The following is a 22,950-nucleotide window of genomic DNA, read 5'->3' as shown; positions in this document are numbered from 1 at the left end:
TATTTACACTAGATGTACACGGTACAACAAATAAGAGACACTTCTTCAGTGACATTATGCAAATAGCACGAGTGGGGAAACGTTTAAATGTAAACATCGATTTCCAGTTGAAACCTGAGCACTATTAAGTCATCACCACAAAACATGAAACAATTCTTTAGCTGTATTTACAGTCTCACATCGTATACAACAGTGTGACAGTTAGTCTGAGGTACTTTCAGTTAGTTTCAGTTTTACATATGACAAGAAGGGGGACTAAAGTAAACAGCAAACCCCAACATGACGCCCACGTGAAATGTGATACAGTCACTGCCTGTACATATTAATTAATGCCTGAAAATGCCTTTTTTTTAGCAGGAGGTGGCCTCAAATAGAGAGAATAACAACTATCATGCATGGTGTCATTGAACTTGATAAATCCTATTACGTCGAACAAGACTAAGAATACACAGCCACGGTAGCGTCTGTTTGTTTAAAGCTAACACATTCACAATGACAATGCTGATGTTTAGAGGCTATATTTACCATTCACCATGTTAGTTGAGCATGTTAGCACGCTCGCATTTGTTAATTACTACTATACTCAAAGTATAGCTGAGGCTGATGAGGATGCCATTAGTTTTGCAGTTATAGAGTTCTGTCTGGAAGTCAATGAGTTTTTTGAATAGGTTTTTAGTTAGATGCCTGAAATAAGATCTGTTGTTTACGCAACCTGAAGAGATTTTAACATTTTGCTCTGAGACATAAAATACATCAATAAATACCCCACTCATACATTTTGAGGCCTTTATGTGTCTAACATGTGTTGCTAACAAGTGGCTAAATGAGACTACTAAACGTCATCACGCCGACTCGTCCGCTGTTGCAGCCTCGTTTATATTCACGTTCATGCGACCGTGGTGTAGTTCTTATAGCCTAATGTTAGCTTTTTACTTTTGCCGATTGCATTCACACTTCAAAAAATCATAAAAACGGTGTTCATTTGTGAAGAATATCTTGCTGAACAAAACGTGTAAGTATCATAAACGTTTGTTTGCCACAGAGCTTTTTTTTCTGCAATAATCAAAAACCAATGGAACAATCCCATTGGGTTTTTGTCGAGGGAACCCAGGGCGATGTAGACTTCCTGGTTGGCCTACAAAAATGTATCATCCCTGGAGCTCTCTATTATGTCATAAATCAAAACAAATCTAAATGAAAAGTTAAAGGTGCAGTGTGTAGGATTTGGCGGCATTTAGCAGCGAGGTTGCAGATTGCAACTAACTGAAAATTCTCTCGTGCCCAACACGAAAACGTGAATATCCCTATCTAGAGCCAGTGTTCGGTTTGTCCGTTCTGGGCTATACTGTAGAAACATGACGGCCGGCTCCATAAAGAGGACCCGCTCCGTATGTAGATATGATCATTCTAAGCAAATGAAAACACAACGATTCTTAGTTTAAGGTGATTATACACTAATGAAAATATAGTTATGAATATTATATTAAATTTCTGCCAATATATCCCCCAAAATGCTACACACTGGTCCTTTAAGGCATAACCATTACTATTACAATTCATTTAGAACATGAATGTCTAAACTAAATAAACAATATTTAAAATATATATCATATATATATAAATAATAAATAACTAAACAATCCATCCAATAGATGTTGAACCACAACCTCATGGTGACGCTAGAGGAGAAAGTCATTAGGGTCCATCTACTTGTAATAACGAATGTCTGTAAAAAAAATGTTGCCCAAATATCATCTGGTAGATGATGGAACCTTTGACCTGCTGGTGGCGCTAGATAAGAAGAAGATCATCATTAAGATTCATCCTCTGGGAACAACGAATGTACATAATTTTCATGGCAATCCATCCTGTAGTTGTCCAGATATTTCCGTCTGGACCCAAAGTGGTGGGCCGACTGGCCAGAAAACAGTATAGTACATTAACAATAACAATATTGATTGACTCTGTGAATATAGAATAAAATAGAAAGCTAACAATCGATGCAATGAAATGAATTATCCATGCAATCCAGTTAATGGAAGTTAATCAGTGTTGCCACATATTTATTCACAATGTTGTGTATCGTGTGGACTAATAATGGAATACATCTGGTCCATTAGTTGCAGAAACAGTCAAAATGAACGTCTGCTCAGCGACCGCGCACTCATACCAAAACTAAAAGCCTTTGTAATCTGAGATAAATTTCACAAGCGGGAGCTTTAGAGTCTCCTCTGGAATGTTATCCGGCAGTAATTCAGCCGAGTGTATGGCCCGTATAAAACTGTCACAGACGGGATAGGGACGTCGGTCGCGCTATAGATCCCTCCTCTGTGACTACTGCCGTTCATGACAGCCTGACACTGTCATTACAGTAATGCTGTTACCTTTGGTCCCCTCAGCAACATGGGCCATTAGGTTAAGTGCTTGGAGTCCTCTTGTGTAACACACCCTTTTAATAAACATCTTGCTTCTTATAGGACACAGCTCATCTTTGGCTCTGTCCAACTGTTGCTTAACATCAGATGTAAACCGCTGGCCAAGAGCTCCATTTCACTTTAATTTCACATTCACCATCTTTCTCCCTACAGCATCCTGTAGTGTGTTCATTAGAAAAGACTCTGTTAATGTTATTCTGAGAATTGATTTTCAACAACTTGTCAGTAACCCGTTGGGGTTGACTCGTCATGTGTGATCTCAGCAAAGCTCTACTTTGTCGTCCGAACTAATCTGTTTGCAGATGTATCAGCGTGAGACGAGTTTATATGTAAATAACAGATACCTGCCAGTCAACCTCCAGAACAGTGGACGCTCCTTCCTGATCAAAGCTGCATTACAACAGTCTTTTATGGAAACTAATTCTTCATGTGAAGGTAATTATTAACCCATTTTACTAAATGGGTGTTTTGTAAGACGCCTTTCCACCCTTGCAAGAAAAACACTCATTTTTTTGACAGGTAATGGATAAAGTTACAATGAACACATATTAGCTTCAGTACTAAAATGTCATATTAACCTCCAGTAACCAATATCGACTGCGTTGCAACAGTGCATGTGTGTACGATTCAGTACCCAATGATAGAAACGGAGAGGGGTGTTAACCGTAAATGGGTTTCAGATGGCAGAGAGGTGTTCCTGACACTCAGACGCTCGGCGCGTTGTAGGGCTGCACTTGGTCAACATGGTGATCTGGGTGCTGAAGTTGTTGCCGTTGCTGCCGATAGAGGGCTGCTGGTACTTGGTGTCAGCGCCCAGGAACCTCTGCAGCATCCATCTGCGCCACTTACGCTTGATCTCCGCCTGTACCTGCAGGGGAGACGAGAGGGGATGGACAAACAGGATGAAGAGAGGGTGTTAAGAGGGCAGGAGAGGGACTGAAAATGAGATTTTCTGGCATAAAAGGACAGTAAACATCTAAAAGAGCTGTTTTTTAAAATGCACTTACCTCTCCGTTCAGAAAGCAGTACAAAACAGCAACAACAAAACCCTGAAGAAGAGAGAAGAGAGATAAAACGTTACCGCCCAATAAAGGATTTTGTGCTAGTACAGCTGGAAGAACACTCAAAATGCTTGCGTATGAATAATGATGGTAAGATTATGACCAACTTCAGGCCCAGACAGGAGGTTCATCATTTAGATCTCTGGGAAACGTTCCCATGAGATATCATTCTGAGCTAAAATGGTTATAAATTGAGAATACTTTCCATCGCTAGGTTTCCATCGCTGCACTTGGCTCTCAGCGTTCACATTCAATTTGATACTCGGTAAATCAGCGACCTCATTATTCATGTGTACAAAATTAAACATGTCAGCTAAACAAATAATTCAGTTGCTTAATCAGACAAACTGTCTTCATGTTACCAAGCTGATGTAACTTTACAGCACAAATCTTTACCTAAAACACAAGAAGTAGTGCATGAAGTATTGCTACTTCTGTCTGACATTTGGGAAGCTGACAGACTGCTAAGTAACACCTAGCATGCTGTTATGTGACCTTACCTGAAATGACCCCAGAATAAGGTCGAACACCATCCTCACTTGTGGGTGGATGTGGTCGGGGATGAAGGCAAAAATGATGTAGTTTATGCCAAACAGAGGAATCAACAACAAAGTGGATTTAGCCAGTCTCCTAAAAAAAAGTAGGAAAAGTGAAGAGAAGGCTTGTTAAAACCCACAAAAACCAGAGTCAAGAGAGCTACGATTGCTCACCACCGACAACATAACGTCAGAAAAATAATTTATTCAATGTCACCTGATAAGAAATGACTGTAACCCGTGCTATGATAGAAACATTCTGCGCTGAAATCTTACGAGTACTGATTGGATTCCTTTCTTCCGATGTCGGGGCAATTCATCTTCTGTTGCAAAATCCGGATTATGCAGATGAAGAGGAAAAAGTTCAACTGCCGAGAGAGTTAAAAGGACTGATTAATGTCATTGCATTGTGACGAGCTGTGTATGAAACATTACTCATGAAGAGGCGCCGTGACTCACGAGTATGGTGACTAAAATAGGTGTTTTAATGATCCACCATGGGCGGTCGTCGATTATCTCCCAGCATCTGTCGGAAGCGACAAAAACAACAAATTCTCACAAAATAAAAGAATAAATTGAGATAGAATAAACCTGTGAGCTGTGCTATATGAGAGCAGAAAGCAGTAACTACGGCAAAGAGTATAGACGCAAAGAGACATAACTCCGGTGTGTTTTTGACAACAGCTGCTGCCACCATTTTGGACTGAAGGCGCTTATTATATTTATAATATTTTATTGTTCAACACAGGCCGTTTCGATAGAAAATGACAATACAATAGAAATAATTTTGTTTTGCTTTTGTACGGCACATTTTAGGCGGACGTTTTACTAGCGTCCTGTAGTCGCTTTCAGTCCAAAATGGCAGAAGCGTAGCTTTACTGCTGGGCGCTAATGTTGTAATGGAACTGATTTTCACTTCTTATCCATATATGTTCTTTGACTACGGACACATGAAGATGGGAAAAGCCTCACTAGCTAGCTTAAACATAGCGAAGCCTGAGAGTTTTTCTTCTTTTTAGGAAATTCCACATTACTAACACATACTATGATAACTTTATATGGTAAAGAACATTTTATTTTGAATAAATATGTAGTTACTGCACATTTTGGTTTTGTAAGGTAGCCATGAAACACTGAGCTCTTGTCTGAGGTAACGTTACGGCTAATTACTTTGCATGTTGCAGATTAATAGTTCACCACAGACCTCCACTGAGACCAGCTATTATTATTATTATTACATTCTGAGTGTGTAAATGTGTATTGTTTAAGTCCGTTGTACTGATAAGTAATGTTAATCAACGAGATTAAAGCAAAGACGAATGACTAACTCACCCGAGATGATTTAAATAAGCCTTTGTAATCACCCACGCCGAGATAAAGATGGTTGGTGCGCCTGCAAAAAAAGAAACATAAACAGAATTTGTTGCAAGTTATTTCAACATTAAAATGATCTCTATGTCACAAACTATTAATTATGTCCAAACAAACACCACACTGACTCAACACCACCAAATATGACGGTGAGCCTTGAGCCCACTGTTAATCTTTTGGATGATTTTATAGCTAAAGTTATATTGCCTTTTGGGTAGCTATCATTTTAAACCTGACTCATATGTGCTCTCTGTGCCAATATTGGCTCATCCTGGGTATCTGCAGGAAAGTCACAGGCTTGTTTCCATTTTCCTGCTGGCAGACACAACATTTCAGGTCTATTTATAGAGTTACTTTATTGCTGTGATGGAAAAAATTTGGGGAATGGTTGTTGAGTATACATTTCAAAGGCAAGTAACATTGGAATTTTAGTCAAGTGTTTGAAAGATGAAAATGAAGGGCCAAAAATATTTTTAAGATGTATGTATTTTGATAAGCACGGTCAAAATCTCTGTTGCCACATATATCCATTAAAAATATTAAAAAGTCCAAATTGTCTGATGTGTTGTTTCACATGTTATTCACATATTATGTCTGCCGTACATGCATGGATTAGTTCAATGCGCTATTTTCCTATCGAGAGCACCAAAAGCATGGCAGGACGCTTAGACTGAATTATAACAGTGGAGCGGAGTGGCAGCTGCCTGCTACTGCTAATCTAAAACTGGCAGCAGGACTCATTCATATGCAGATGAAATAGGCACAGCATTTCCTGTGCATGTATAAAATCGTATTTATAAATTAATTTACATTTCATCATGTATGTTGTGGCTGTAAGACAAAAAGACATTCACGTTGCCTGCTCTTGACGGGCGTTTGATTTCTGGCTGCCACTTTGGACAAACGGATGGATCTAATCTCCTCGCAAATGAGCCTAGGTGTGTATTCATCAACAGATGGCACGGAGACTGGCACACGTACCCCAACCAATCAGGATGTACCACCACAAGTACTTCCTCTCAGAGAAGAAGGAAACGGCTAACAGAGTGTGGAGATAGAGGCCCTCCACCAGCAGCCAGAAGTAACTCGCCATGACCCCGTACTGGAAGAAGACCACCACTGCCTTGCAGCCCACCTGCAGGAGAAACCAGCATGTTAGCGGCTTATTGCATTACCATTGAATGTCGAGCAATTTGATTACAATTCAAAATGATGAAGACAAATATAGTTGCCAGTGGACGAGGCTATGCACGGAGAACGTTTTTAGTGAATTACTCTAAAATTAGTATCGATGATTCACCAACTTGGCAATCAAAAGCAGCAGCGAGGAGACAGTCATTATCGCAATTACTGTAATATGAGCATCATATAATAAGACTAAATTCTACAGGGGTTATGGTTGTGCTGATTATAGTAATTATAATCGCTAGACTGATTAAATCTGCAGTCAAAGTATTTGAGATTCATGTTCATTTTTATATCTCATAGTCAGCCGATTACACTGTTGTCAGGCTATTAAACAGGCATTATCAGTCGCTATAAGCACCATAGATGTGGGTCAATAGGGGCCTATTACACCCAATAGTAGGTTTTATCATCTATTCAAATGATAGATCACAGAGGTATAGAAGAACACGACAGCGACCTCTAGCGACCATAGTAATTATGACTTTCAACTATGAAAAAAGGACCTAATGATTTAAATAAGGGCTATTTAAGTGTTCGTAGTGGGAAGTTGATTCAGACGTCTCTTTCCCAATATAAGTCTATAGGAAAACGTCTTTTTTGGCCCAATGGCATCACGTGACGGACACGGACGTTGTAGTACCGCCGTTTGGCCACTACGAAAATTGGGATCAATGACCAGCGCTCTTTCTGGGTGCTTGGTTGAGACGAGGATGTTAAACTCAGGTGTCTAGGACTTATTGGAAATGTTGTTCATCAAAAACTGAAAAATCAAATACCAATATTATTTTGTTATTTTAAGAAAACCATCCATGTATACACAAAATGAATGGACTACAGAACATACAGTTTTGGGCTGGATTTTTAGGATTTTTTTCCCTCTTTTTCCCAGGCTTCATGATGAGTAAACTGATCTTGATGTGTAAAATAGGTGGAGTCCCCCTTTAATATGTTGATTTCTACAAAAGAAGTCTTTTTTTTAACCCTGAGTACAGAAACAGTTGAGAGGGTTAGCAGCTGTGTTTGGACCAGGACAATCCAGGATATACCTAAACTCAGCCATTAACAATCAGCACTTAGAGATAGTAAAGCAGGTGATTTACAGTCTGCTGCTCTAATCCTCTCTGGTAATAAAGCAGTGGGTTCAGCTGGAGCACGGCCTGAGAAAACACCTCTGACGTTGGTGACTTGATCAATCAAATAGTAATAAAAAAAAGCCTCATTATATGGAACAGTACCCAATCCGGTAGCTTATCTCACACCTTATCTTAACTCGGCTCTTGATATTGTTCAAATGTGATTTTTTGACAAAGCTCTCTGTAGTTCAGGCTTAATGCTCAGCTCAGCAAACCGGAACTCTCACAACATCCTGCTGGACAGATGAATGAGGAAACATCGTCTCAGGAGTGGAAGGCAAACACTGCTGCACCCACAAACACTTGAGCGCTCACACGTTAAGTAAACTCAGAGACAAAGCATTAAAGTCAGTCAAGTCTGAGTGAGTAATTAAATAGATGCATTTCACCCTCAGCCAAAAGGACAGCAGCGGCCGGCTGCTCGTACATCAGAGGGATGAGTTAACTTGTAAAATTCACTAATAAACTGTTGGTGAGTGACACGGTGGCGTTCAAGGGCACAGAGAGGAGAGTGCAACCTACTCACAGGCGACTGGCAATTGTCTGTCTCCCAGACGTCATACAGAACCACGTCCTTGATGAAAACAGCAACAGCTTTCAGTATGAAAGACACAAACAGATGCATGTGGATGTAGTTTCTTGTGCAGTGCAGCTTCCTGCAAAATAGGACAAATCAGCAGTTAAATCAAGAAGGAAAAAGCGACACGCATAATTCTCTTTTAATGAATTCCCTCTGATTAAAGATCTCAAATGAACTGTTTACATGACTTATCCCGAAAATCATCTGATAAAGTGTGTGTTTACGGCACCAAAGCATGCAATCGGAATAAATATCAAGGAAATATCCAACAGAAACTCTGCAGACTTAATTTACGGGGGGCAAACATTCATAGAAAGAATGTGTATTTTAGCTGAGGAGAGTTGCGCTTACTGGACATGGCTATCCCTTACTAAAAAGAAGTGTATTTAAGTGTGCTATGAGTATACTTATTTTAAACTTAAGATAAGTTTAAGAAAAGTATAGATAAGTTTACTTGGCTCATACTGACAAGTGTACAAAAAAGTTTAAGTATACTTGGCTCATACTGAAAAGTAAAAAAAAAAGTCTAAGTATACTTGGCTTAGACTGACAAGTATACAGAAAAGTCTAAGTATACTTGGCTCATACTGAAAAGTATACAAAATAGTCTAAGTATACTTGGCTCATAATGACAAGTATACAGAAAAGTCTAAGTACATTTGGCTTATAGTCCTACTTGTACTTAATCTTTTGATCGAGATGTACTTTAAAAAGTATAGTATTCTTGTTTTATAGGCCTACAGAAAGGTATACTTGACTTGTAATTTTGCTTACTTTTTGATGGAGTAGCCTAATAAAGTGTGTGAGTTTGCCTTGTAATGTGCTCCTGCTGTTATTTAAATGTAAAGCAACCTATAATTGTCATGAAAGGCCATCTGTATGTTTCCTACTTGGATGTAGGACGTAGTTTTCCTGTGAAACGTATATTTATCATGCAGAAACAAACGTGAAATACCCTTGACATTCAGCACAGAGGTAAACAAGAACAAATCAGGGGTTTGTTTTTGCAGAGAAAATGTTACTAATGTAAATTCTCTCTCCTGGGTGTTCTCAGACAAATGCCTTCCCGGTGAGCTTATGATCGGTGGGTGAATTGTGTAAACCCATCAGGCGATGACACGCAGCGTCAACCAGCTGCCTGAACACGGCCGTCTGCAGCTGAATATAAACAGCGAACGCTGTTCACATCCTGTCTGAGAGTCCAAAACATTGGCATTTCGTAACCCTGAGGTGTAAACACATCACTTGTTGTTTAGCCCGTAAAACACAAACACTCCAAATGCAAAACACACCCAACTGAACAGACTGGGTTGTTTATTAGAAGCCACACACTTAAACTTATTCCAATAATCAGTGGTGTGTGTGTCATGCCAACATGCACACTTTTTTCTCTGCAACCCCAGGACTGAAGGTCCAAAAGGGGAACATGCTGTGAACAACAGTCTAAGTGGTTTGACTTTATGGCTGCTTGCATTTGAGCGCTTTGTTTGAGAAATGTCGCAACAGCAAGATAATGTCAAATTTGGATGTCTTTGTCCCACAAAATCTGGCAGAGACACATTACTGTGTGAAAAACACTATAAAACCTCTATAAAACGCAGGAAGCGTGGTGTGAAATGAGAGATCTGAAGGGTTTTTATCGCTCTAAATGATGGAAAAAAAGGTGTTTGATTGCCTTTACGCAGGGACATTAAGTTGCATCCTTACCGAAAGCGACACAGGATGGTGATGGCGATCGTCAGAGAAACGAGGGACACGCTGTGACCGATGGTGTAGCCCACTTTGATGGCGTCGAAGAATTCTCCCTGCAAAAATACATTTACGCTCACTGAAAACAGTTCATCAGGACTGAGTTTGACATTTAACACGCAGCACCAGAAAACAACATGGGAGTGGAAGAGTTTTGTGGTTGCCATACCGACGTGTTATCATCTATGGTGTTGTTGGGATTGTATCCGCAGTCCATTATGTACGAGTCTATGCTGATCGGGGTCCAGCCACCCTCAGTACAGGTCTTTGACAGGTTACCTAATGAGCAGAGGGACAGAGGGAATATTCAACATTACTCTTGCACGAATACAACTCATTGCTCTAGCATGTTCAATGTGTTTCAAGTAGAATTCATTATTTATATAATCATAAGTATAGTATTGTGTGTGTGTTGTGGGAGGGAAGGAGGGTGTATGAGCCACAAGGCTAAACTTCTCCTACATTTACTCACACTTAATTATGTCACACCGGAGATGTATGTGTCTCGCTGGAATACACCCAAATACTAAAAGGAAATGGAAGGAATGACTGAAGGGGATCAGTCGTCCCACCGGCTCAGACTCGCCGGGACGGTTCCCATGTGTATTTGCCTCCATCTGTTTCTTAATTACTCTCAGGCTGCACACACACACACACACGCACACAGCAGGCCAACAGTCCAGCAGAGAGATATTTTTACTCTGGCCTGCCCGTGGGGGGCAGAAGTGAAAGGTCCAAGTCCATTAGAGTGACCATAAAGAGAGGAGAGGGCACTCTCATCTGAGAGGAGCTCTGTACAGTACAGTTGACTAGAGCTCAGTAGACTAGGGGCTCCGTAGAACTGTCTGTGAGCGTCAGTGGCGAGCAAACTACAACCGCGGGTGATGGTGGAGCTTTTCAACTCCAAAAAGACGGATAAACACAGGTTCCCGTTAATTTATAATGGACATTTGTGTTATGATATTAAAAAAAAATATCCGTCAACAAGGAAATAAAAACCTCTCGTCTACAAACCGGTCTCTAGAGAGAGCTCCAGCCAGCTCACAGCGGGGTCTGTGAGCGTGACTGCCCGGCTGGAGAGCCAGCGACCCCGGCAGGCGCTGGCTAGCTAGCTGTCACGGCAGTTTGTGGAGCTTCTAAACTCCGAAAAACGTTGGAGCAAATGTTTAATTCGCCATCTAATATTGTAAAACTGTAAACATTGAAAATCTAGACAGTTGATTTCTCACCTCAAAAACGTTCAAAAGTGAATTTAGTGATGAAATAGCTACGAAAAATTTAAAAAACGAGCCGTTTTTTTGGCTGCTGTTGTTGTTGTAACCGAAGCTTGATACAGTAGGACGAGGTAGACTGGTCCGATGCATACTGGAGATTTTTTCCAAATCAGTACGACATCCGAGTACTTTTGGCATACTGGAGATTTTGCTTTTGTTTTGTTTTGTTTGCTTACTACATTCTGCCTGCTACATTTTGGCCAAATCAGTACGTACTACTAGTTTAGTATGCGGTTTCGATTACAGCCCTGGTTTGTCAGAGTGTTTCTGCTGGAAAAAGCTACCAGCTGTGTCTTGAAACAAGGTGAGAGTTTTAACGGCGGGAAAACCGAAACAGTATGCTTAAAGGGCTAAAAAGTTCCGTGGAATAAAACATGCCTTTGTCTCACTTTACTTTCTGGTGGCCTGGTTAAGGTCAGAGACCTTTGTTGCATCTCATCCCATATTTCCTGTCTGTCTCATATATCTGTCTATAGAGGCTAAAATGTCAAAAAAAAATTATAATCCTCGAAATTATGCATATCAAAATCCTTTGGAAAAGCATTTTAGTATTGGATCATATAACATCCTTTAAAAGTGCTACATGTGCAGGTCAAATGTAGAGCTATAGATTATGAGTTTGACTTTTTTGAAGATATCATTTTATAACAGGAAGAGAATGAATCAAAGTTGAGATAAGACACTTATCATCATTAGATAGAGATCCCTTCTTACAACGTTCATGAGGCATATCTAATCCTGTAACCGGCAGCAAGAAGCACAGATTGACATCTCAGTCTCATATTGTGTAATATTTATTTGTAGCATTTCCTCATCTCCTTTCTGTGAAGAAAGGAAGCTGCGTGTGTTGGCGACAAATTAATCCTCGGCACTGAATGCTGCTGTAGAAATCTAAAAATGTAGGACATTCCTCACATTTCCCAATCGTATCGCTCCACAGCCACTATCAAATCAAGCCCGAGTTGGGAAATGACCAACAATCCAGAGTCTTAGAATATATTTGGCATCAAAATATGGTCAGCTCACAAATACCTGAGTGGCGTATTGCAGAGAAGACGGAGGCTTAGCTTCCTCAAACAACATGACAAGACACAAAGGCGATGATAAGCCCCTGCTGTTTCAGCCCATGCCACCACTGGATTTGGCTTGTTTGAGGGATTGCCAGAAGAATGCTTTCATCATCCCCCCAAAACATGACTGCGAGGATTTTCAGTGTCATGCACGACAACGAGAAGAGCTCAAACGAGCTAATCGCTCCATCATTGTTTTAATTTCAAGGCTTTTTTTTTGTTAATCTGGGCTTTTCTGTCAATGTTGTATAGTCCAACGCTTTATACTTCCTAATATCTTGAAGGAACATTCATATTATATAGGATTAGCTTCAGCTGAGCTAATGGCATGTAGGTGAAACCATTGACAGCCAGGCACTCTGTCACTCTGAGCTTGTTATTGAACGAGATGAATGACTGTGTGTTTGTGTTAGACCTACTAGGTAAAGAGTTCATGAGAGTGGCGAACTCTATCTCAACTAAATTTATGACTTGGCCCTGAATCTCTGTGGCGCCGTGTTTCGTAATGCTTGTTTTTTTGAGTGTGTGAGGCTAATAAAACGAATAGCTTGGGATGTGTCAATAACTTGAATACATTTGATAATAAGCTAAATTGACTTTTTTGCCAAACTCACAAAAACATTCATATTTCTCTAACCTCTCAAGGTTCAAAATAAAACGAATAAACTGCAAAACGCACAGCGGTCAAGCTGCACAAACAAGGTTGTTTTTCTTAGTTCCTGTAAAGGTTCTGACCCGACTGCAACAGTAATTTACAATGCACAAATCCCAGACCTTTCATCATCATCATCCCTTAATGAACTCCCCCTTACGTGACCTGAGAGCGGAGCAGGTTTAACCAGCGGAGACCTGCACTGATTTGTTGATTTACTGCATAATTGATAGCATGCACATCGGTGCAGCACAGGGCCACGTATAATCCCAACTCTCTCTTTTAAGTCCTCCTTCGCTGCTCATCCTGGTTCCTGCACGGCGGGGGGGGTGTTGATTCTGTGAACCTTTGACATGTCGGTGAAATATACCTCTTCTGGCTTCAACCCCACAAATCTGGTGATTCTTTATGTGTCCCCTCTCTTTTCCCTGGAGTGCTCTCATCTTTCGGGTCACTATATCTCCCATCTGGGTCGCATCACAGCTTCCCAGAAAACCCCTCTCCTCCGCACCGTGCCTGCACATGCTGATGATAAATCCTCGGTTTGAATCCCTCTCATGTCCTGAAATATGATGGGGGAAATACTGGCTGGATTACAGGGGGCAGAAACCCCCTCGCCATGTGTGCAGACTCGGCACTCAGGTGTGTAAAAGCACTGCAATCACTTACGGCTGAAATCTGTAACTTTATACTTGTTCAAGGCACAGCACGGATGATGGAGCAACTATGGGTTGTGAAGTTGTTTCAGGTATCACACACACACAACCAAAGACAGGTACAAATCTGACAGAACAACCCAATCTCACGGGAAGGCGTACAATATGAATGACACGACATTATAATGACATTCCACGCGTGATGACGCATTTAGCCTTTTCGCATATCATTTGTAAGCCACACAACAAAACTATGGTTACGTCTGCAGTTAGGTTTAGGCAACAAGACCACTAAGTTGATTGATTGGTCTTTATGATCGGTCTTTAAATAAGTACATAAACTAAGTACAATACAGAAACAAGTAACATAAGTACGGAAAACACGTCACAAATGTCACTAAAATACACGTCACAAACGTCACTAACGTATCTTACAAAACACCACTCTCGAACAGCGGTCTCCTGGTTGAAAGTCCTGTGTTTATTGGACCCATTTAAAGTGGTCTTTCTCGTTTTTTTATTCTATGCCAGTGGTTCCCAACTGATTTTCCATAACGCTCCCTCCCCTACTTGTGTCGCAGAAAAGCTGAGTCGTGTTTCTGGCCACCTGGTGAATGTGAATCCAAAATTCATTCTCCTTTTAGCTCTGTTTTAGTCTCCATCAACCACACACACACTCCCAGAGTTCTGCCCGTCTACACACCTGCTCTGAATCATCCTCGTTACTTCTTCCCAACCAATCAGCTCCTTTCTTGTTCCCGGTGTTTTTCCCCAGCCAATCAGCTCCTTGCCCATTCCTCGGCCTAATCACCTCATTCCCCTCCCCTGAGCTCCTCCGCCCATCTCTCCATCTGCACTTCATCCTCTCGTCAGATCAGTTTGTATTTAAGTCCTGGTTTTCCCTTCAGTCTTTGTTGGATCCTTGATCTGTTATGAGAGTTTCAGTTTTGCCTTCCCCTGCATTAGAGATTGAATTAAAATTATTTCGCCAAGTTCCTGTAGTCTGTGATCTCCTGCATTTGGGTCCTCCTGCTCCACTCTCCCTGACATTATTATTATTATTATTATTATAGAGCTAAATAGACTACTGCAACTCCTTACTAGCAGGCCCTCCGTGTATGCACATTCAAACCTCTGCAGATGATCCAGATCATCTGCAGATCATCTGTTCATATCCCTCCACTGGCTCCCAGTTGCTGCTCACATCAAATTCAAAACCCTGTTGCTCGCTTACAAAACAGCAACAAAAACGGCTCCCGCCCATCTGAACTCCCTCGTCCAGGTCTATGCTTCCTCCCGCCCACTACGCTCGGCCAATGAAAGGCCTCTGGTTCTCCCATTGATAGGATATTCATGATGATGATGACATTGATGACGTTGTTGATATTGTTAATGAGGATGATGACAAAAAAATATATATATACATATATATCTGCTTCTATACACTCTGTGCATTGCTTCTGTGCACTGCCTGTCGGCACCTGTGTCCGATCGGACTTGAAGCTGTTGTTGGCACTTACTCACATTGTTCTCTCCTATCTAGATCCTTGCTTGTGTTGTATGAATTCTCAGATGTACGTCGCTTTGGTCAAAAGCGTCTACTAAATTAAATTGTAGAATTGTAATAGAGTGCTACAATAATGAGTCCTAAAACCTGGAATGGGTTTTTAGTTAGATGCTAACTTCCAGGTTGGCCTACAAAAATACGTCATCCCTGGAAGCAATTCTCTGTGGGTTGGTCACTATAACTGACACATGGTACACACATAGCCATCTGATCCATTGTTACGTCAAAGAAAAGTACAACTTATCAAAGAACTGTACAAGTGTTTTTACAAGCTAACTTCAAGCTGCTTCAACTCCAATAAAGGAACATTTCTCAAGGCACCATGTTGAAATTGAGGCCTCTCCGCCGGCTGAATACAATCAACTCTTTCCGTGTAATTACACTGAGGGGACTTGGTGTGGTAATTAATGACAAATGGAGATATACAGGAAACTCATCTCAGGAACAACACGCTGCAATTTAAATCCTCAAGAGAGTGACTTCCCTTATGAGTACTACTACTATTACTTCCCTGTGAGGCTTCTCATAGATTAAAGGAGCACAAATAAACAGAAAGTGTCTTTGATGCGTGGATGGTGTCCCGGATGAGAAGTTGTTTGTCTTTTTGTGACTCAGCTGTGTCATGGGTTTTCAGTTTAACTGTGTTCTTTGTGATACATGAGATGTGGTGTCAGGAAAGATAGAAACAACAGGTGATTATGATATCATGAGTATGAGCCACCAGGATGCTGCTCAGTGTACTTTGTAAGTCCTATTTCTGGTCTCAAGTGTGAAGCGTGATGATACCGACAAAGACTCAACAGCACGGCACGTTCGGAGCATCGCTGTCAGTCCTTTAAATATCCTATACATTACTTATTCCTCCATGAATAGGCATCCTTTACATTATGTGACAATTAAGGTGAGGTAGTCATAATTTCCCAAAGATTACAATTATGTTTTAGGACTTGACGTAATCAGGGAGCTATCACTATATATTACATATGGTTTGTCCCAGTTTTGAGATATTATCTAACATAATAATTATATGCTAAAATAGCATATAATGGTTAAAATAGGGCCCTTAGGCTTGAGAAGCGGCCGCTCTTCATCGGAGGTGGAAAACAAAAACTAATAGAAGACACAAATCTCACCATTGTGTGACTTATTGTCTACATAAATGTAACCTGGTAGCTGATGTAATGATTCAGGGAGTTTTAAAGAAATTTCAAATAAGTTATTTTCTAATTATTATCTATTTACCAGCAGACATGGAAATAAAGCATATCAATTAACTTTGTATTCTTGTGTATTAAATTAATTACCAGCTATTGGGAAATAGCGGAATATAATTGTATATAATAAAGTAATTTTCGATCAATTTTGAGGTAAATATTGGGGTAATTTGGCAGTAATTCCAAAGAAATTTCAAATAGGTTACTTGCTAATTCTCACCTAATTACCATAAAATTTGAAGACCTGTAAAAGAACACAAATGTACTTTATGACAGCTGACTAGGACTGTCAATGAAAATTATAAATTTGAATTTATATTCCAATTGTAAAGAGATCAAATAAACAGACGTACGGTATTTAAGGTTTTACGGTACAGGACATTATTTTATTTGTTTATTTTGTAATGTGTAGGTAAGTAGATCTTTTAAAAGACATAATAAATACTCTGATGAAGGTCTGTTAGACTGAAAGCTCAAATAAAAATGTACACTGCATAGATCTAAAGGTGCGGATATGTCTTTTATAATTTTGGACTTTTTGATACGTCCAGCACCTATAAGAGCGGTGGCTATCCTGCATTATCTATGTTGAAATAATAAAAAGCAATAAAGTGGTTATGTCTCTCATTGGTTTGCCTGCTAAAGGACATAATGCTCAAAAATAGATATTCAAATATTCTCCTTTTTTAGAATTAGGAGGCAGACACGCACAACCTATTTTATAAATTCTTACGTGTGGGAACGTTCCTTGAGAAGTAGAAGAGATATTTGGGGCAAGGAATGGTGACCACCTCTCCAACATCAGCACTGGGCCAGCAGGTGATCTTGTCCCACGTCCCGCTGCAACCTGACCGAGACACATAGAACGAGAGAGAGAGAGGCCAAAAAACATTTGTGTTAGTAATTGCCAAACATGGACACAGCACATGCACCAAGAAAACAACAGTGTATGTCTACAGCTGTTGTGTGATGACTCAATTCCAGAGACAAACAGCAACCTGCTTCAGGTGAAGGTGGAGCGCTGGAGTTCCCATGGCAGCCAAAACGTGTCCGGTCAGCTGTCGTTACAGCCCTGGGTCCAGAGCAGCGGATGACCTGAGTTAACACGCCGCCGCCATGACTAATAAAACAGCTCCCCGCCCAGACCACTGTGACTGTCCACAGTGGGCCCTTCTACATCCACACCTGCTCTCCATTTCATCACTATTAAAAAATCCGGTTTACCAGGCGATATTTGCATCATCACTCTGAGGATTTGGCAGCATTTACATTTGATGGAATCTATAGGGAGCGAAATTATATCTAAATTAAAAAAAAGATAATGAGTGTTTAATGACTTTTTCAATGTGTGAAAGTAAACAGAGTTTTCACAGTTAGAATCAATAAGGTGTCGGCTACACACAGAGGTAATAGAGGCTCAATGAAGCACCATTATCTCTCTGTAGAACCTAATTATGTGCTGCGTGCTGTGAGGACGCAACGCCCCACTTAGCAACATGTAATTCCAGCTTCATCAACAATAAATTGAAACACCAAATCAGCTAAGTGAGTTTCATTATTGCACACTCGCTGATGTATTTTTCTTAATGGCGTTAAATGAAAAAATGTAATCAATTAGAAAGTTTACTTTAAAGAGGACATATTATGCTTTTGTGATTTTTCCCATAGACTGTATATAAAAAGTGGACGTAGTCACTGTGACGTCACTCATTGGTTTGTGAAGCCTCAAGTTCAACATTTTGGCCGTCACCATCTTGGTTTTTGGTCGTCGCCATGTTGATTTTTTTGCAACCAGAAGTGACACGAGAGGGGTTGAGTAACCTGAATAAGACATTTTTAGGGGACCATGAACTGAAAACACACTGTGAAAGGGTTAAAGTTCTAAGACTGGACAACGCTGTGGTAGCAACCTGTAACTGACTAGGTAGCCACGCCCTAAAGCATACCCTGCTTTACGGTCTATTTGACTCTAACTGGGACCATAATTTACTAAATGAACATCATGCTGTATTGAAGAAGACTTGAAACTAGCGATTGAGACCATAAACTCATGTTTACAATGTTTACTGAGGTAATAAATCAAGTGAGAAGTAGGCTCATTTTCTCATAGACTTCTTTTTGCAACCAGAGGAGTCGCCCCCTGCTGGCTGTTAGAAATAATGCAAGTTTAAGGCACTTCCGCATTAGCTTCACTTCTCAGACCCGGAGGCTGCCCACTGCTTTTTCCCTTTCCTTTAGTGTGTTATATAGTTTTTTGTGAATGTAAAAAGCCCTGCAAAGTTACAAAGTCCAAAGTCCACGCCAAAGGGAGTTACTCTCCCCCACAGAAACACTGCTCCTGAACTGCCTGAAACGCCTTTTCTTCTGTAACATGGTGATGTCACCAAGTAACACATTTGCATAATACCTGTCTAACGGCTATTTCGGCACGCCCTCAAACAAAGATAGTTAGAGTGGAGCTGGAGCGGAGTCCGAAGAGTTTGGTTCAGTTGACCAATCACAACAGAGTGGGCCAAGTGACTAATCAGAGCCAACTGGGCTTTTTGGGAGGGCGGGGCAAGAGCTCAAACAGAGCGTTTCAGACTGAGGGTGAAATGAGGTGCTGCAGCACAGCCGGTATGAGAAAAATAAAGCGTTTTTTGAACATTAAAAGCATGTAAACATGTTCTAGTAGAAACCCAAAATACAAGTATGCACCTGAAAATAATATATAGATCCTCTTTAAAATTGAACTGAGGCACATGTGACAGCAGGCTGGTATTAGGTGGAAAACAGTGTTCAACCATGCAAGGTGTAATGTAAAGCCAGAGGGGAGGTTTGAACAGCTTTTGTTTTCTTTAGAGCTCGTTCAATCAGAACCTACTTGTGGAGTAAGCAAATTAGGATAAAACAGAATAGGTGTAGCCAGGACAATAAAGGCATGTCGAACACACAAAACATACCTGTGGTTTTGTTCTCAATCTGAGCCTCACACAGGCCCCTCTCCTTGTCTATCTCCTTCACCATGTCACACATCTGACTCTGCGCTGAAAACACCTGCAAAGAGAACATTTCACACATGTTTTCTGTATATCTCTTAGGCCACATTGTGCATGATCCTGCATCAGTTGTGCTGCATGCATGTGCCCTCTCAACAGTGCGACACGTGTCAAGGCAAACACATCTATTGTCTCCAGCGGGGGTCTTCCTGAGATGAGCTGAACCGGGCTGCCATTATTCTCTCCATGCGACATACATGGCAGACACAAAATCAATCTTTTGACTGTGATTCAATCACCATATTCCTCAGATTTGCATGTGCTTTGGAAGACGTGGAGTTAATCTTCAGCCTCGAATCCATGAGGGTTCACCACCACAAGAGAATATATGCAGCAGCATGCAGACCCTCTGCAGGACCACAAGATTTATTGCTGCCTCTTAGGTGGATGAGTCTCCTCTCCATGGAAATTAATCAGACTGGTACTATGTGGCTATTGTTAGCCATATGACTCCATCGTCTCCCCCCCCACACAAGGTGACTCCCCCATTAAAGTTATGATTTATCTCGCTCCTTAGGCTACGCAGCACATCCAACGATGGACCTCTGGACTATATGATTTGAGAATATGTTGTCAGTGATGGATCAGGGCCGCCTAAAGCCGTGGACGTTGGTAGTATCAGGAGAAAACATCCTTTACTCCATCATCATGATCATCATCTTTACCTTCCCTACCAGCAATGACAACCCATCGTGTCCTTTACTTAATTTTTCAACACTGCCAGTGTGTACAAATAAAGATGTAAAAGCCAGAACGCTATTCTCAGGGCTTTGACCTCTGACTGCGTTGCAGCATGAATCATACATTCTTCTCTGCAGGAGACGGTTGTAGATAAGGACGCTGGAGACCAGAGAGTACAGAGGCAGACAATATAGGAGGCGATTGCCATGGTGTCCTGTTGGGAGACCTACACGCACCTTGTGATAATTCACCTTAACCTGCAGTAGGCAGAACATTTTTGGCATCATTGGGGAAAAAATTCCATAATAACCTTTCAGCATATTGTAATTCAAGTGTTCTAAGAGAAAACTAGACTTTTGCACCTCCTCATGGCTCTGTTTTCAGGCTTTAAAAAATCAGTGATGGGAGACTTTGGCCAATCACAGGTCATTTCAGAGAGACAGCGTTCCTATTGGCAGCTGTCAATCACTCACGAACTCCGTTCAAACGGTCAAACTAGGCAGCGCTGATCAAATATGAATCAATATTCTGTTACTGTAATGCCTAATTCTCTCCTCAATGTTTTCAGACACATCTTGTAGCGTACTGTTTAGCTGTAAAATTAGAAAATGTGCTCCGGCTGGTGGGCGGTGCTTGGTATTTCCTCAACTGATCTCAACATGGCTGCCTGGTCACAAACTTTCTCATTTTACAGCTCAACAGTACACTACAAGATGTTAGTTTGACCATTTGATCGGAGTTCGTGAGTTATTGACAGCTGCTCAGAGACCTAAAGGCTCCATCTCGGCTCTGATTGGTCGTTTTCCTCCGCTCTGGGAAATCTTGCAGATGCCATTAGGAGCACTGGAGGATACAGAGGTACATTACTTTTTTTTTTAGATTACCTGCCTCATGCACTACTGTCAGGATATAGAGACCATTTCATAAATTTTTTTTTTTTTTTTAAATCATATTTGCTCCAATTCTTCGCACTGCAGCTTTAAAAACAATGAGCTCAAGTTGAAAAAGTATTGCAAAACATCTTTAAATAACAAAAGCAATGCTGATGAAAACCTTACTAAACTAAAGCCAAATATTTCCTGGGTACATCCCTTATCATTTCTAACTAAATCCTTCTCTCCACAGCTTCCCTCTGTCAATGAATCAAGGCACATTGGTGCGTCCTGCTGCATCCAAAACTGGTTTCCGAGCTCACCAGTGTGCGCATCAACTTATACTTGAAGGCAACGCTCTACTAGATCGATCTACGTGCTCAACCATACATTCAAACATCAGGCAAAGAACTGACGCATTGAAAACTACTTAAGAGTGGAAAGTGTTGTAAATCTACTCACAGGGTCCAGCAACATGCAGGAGAGAAGGATGAACACGCTCTGTGAAACTGCCACCGACATATCCTTTAGAGAAGTTGAACAGTTAAAAATATAATAGATAGTAGAGAGTGAAAAAAAAATAAGTAAAAGAATTGAGAAAATCGTGATAATCCTCCGCAGGTTGGTTGTGAGTCTCCTCCTCTCTGCGCTCTGCGCGTTATTGCGCTCTGAGTGGAGTGAATCGCTCCTCCTCTCCTCCTCCTCCTCTTCCTCCTCCTCCTCTCCTCCTCTCCCTCTCCTCCCTCCTCCTCCTCCTCCACCTTCTCCTCTCCTCCTCCTCCTCACCTCCTCCTCTCCTCGTCCTCCTCCTCCTCCTCCCTCTCCTCCTCCTCCTCCTCCTCCTCACATCCTCCTCCTCCTCCTCCTCCTCCTCCTCCTCACATACTCCTCTCCTCCTCCTCCTCCCTCTCCTCCTCCTCCTCCTCACATCCTCCTCTCCTCCTCCTCCTCCTCCTCCCTCTCCTCCTCCTCTCCTCCTCTTCATCCTCCTCCCTCCTCTTCCTCCTCCTCCTTCTCTTCCTCCTCCTCCCTCCTCCTCTTCCTCCTCCTCCCTCCTCCTCCTCCTCTCCTCCTCTCCTCCTCCTCCTCCTCCTCCTCCTCCTCCTCCTCTTCCTCTTCCTCTCCTCCTCCTCCATCCTCCTCTTCCTCCTCCTCTTCCTCCTCTCCTCCTCCTCCTCCTCCTCCTCCTCCTCCTCCTCCTCCTCCTCCTCCTCCTCTCCCTCTCCTCCTCTCCTCCTCTCCTCTTCCTCCTCCTCCTCCTCCTCCTCCTCCTCCCTCTCTTCCTCCTCCTCCTCCTCCTCCTCCTCCTCCTCCTTTCATGATATCCTCCTCCTCCTCCTCCTCCTTTCCTTACACCCCCCTCCTCCTCCTCCTCCTCCTCCTCCTCCTCCCTCTCAGGTTTTACCTTAAACAACCAACAAGTAACCAATGACAGATCACCTGTGAACGTCAGCAGATGATTGTGTAAACACACATAACTTCAAAGAAAGAACTACTGTAGCTTCTGGCTATTCATAAATATTGTGTTTTTATATTTTTATATTTTAAAGATGTCCTTGTTTTTAAGATCATTTTATCTGTGTAAAGTGTCTCTGAGTATCCAGAAAAGCGCTATATAAATAAAATGTATTATCATTATTATTATAAATAAAGACACGACCCGTTGTTTCATTTTCTATACCCTGTTTGTTATAAGCAAACATATAATGCAAAAAAAAAAAAAAAAAAGTCTATTGTAATAGGCTACCATATTTATTCTACATGGCTGCAATGTTGTGTTATATCACAACTTTGCATTTGCTATTTGCATATTTCTCTTCCCTGAGTTTCTACTTTAGGAACAAAGGCAGTGGTGGAAAGTAACCGAGTAGGG

General features: G+C 41.3%; 1 protein-coding gene across 2 annotated transcripts; it reads right to left on the bottom strand.

Moving 5' to 3' along the window:
* Positions 1 to 18: 18 nt before the first annotated feature.
* LOC141776655 (vasoactive intestinal polypeptide receptor-like) lies at positions 19 to 21,730 on the bottom strand. Of its 2 annotated transcripts, XM_074650389.1 has the most exons (13): positions 21,540 to 21,730; positions 19,429 to 19,522; positions 17,220 to 17,333; positions 10,223 to 10,332; positions 10,012 to 10,109; positions 8,251 to 8,380; positions 6,385 to 6,538; positions 5,365 to 5,425; positions 4,492 to 4,558; positions 4,309 to 4,400; positions 3,997 to 4,126; positions 3,443 to 3,484; positions 19 to 3,303 (listed from the first exon to the last, which is right to left on the bottom strand). In XM_074650389.1, the coding sequence occupies exons 1-13, from the start codon at positions 21,597 to 21,599 to the stop codon at positions 3,112 to 3,114; spliced, it is 1,344 nt and encodes a 447-aa protein (XP_074506490.1). In that variant the 5' UTR covers positions 21,600 to 21,730; the 3' UTR covers positions 19 to 3,111. The 2 variants fall into 2 exon arrangements, with proteins under 2 accessions (XP_074506490.1, XP_074506491.1); XM_074650390.1 differs by lacking the exons at positions 17,220 to 17,333; positions 19,429 to 19,522; positions 21,540 to 21,730 and adding an exon at positions 10,526 to 11,121.
* Between the last annotated feature and the right edge of the window lie 1,220 nt (positions 21,731 to 22,950).

Source organism: Sebastes fasciatus, chromosome 11, assembly GCF_043250625.1.
Source record: "Sebastes fasciatus isolate fSebFas1 chromosome 11, fSebFas1.pri, whole genome shotgun sequence".
NCBI classification, from domain to species: domain Eukaryota; kingdom Metazoa; phylum Chordata; class Actinopteri; order Perciformes; family Sebastidae; genus Sebastes; species Sebastes fasciatus.
The sequence above is the reverse complement of the archived record's forward strand: the minus strand, read 5'-3'. Positions and strand labels throughout refer to the sequence as shown.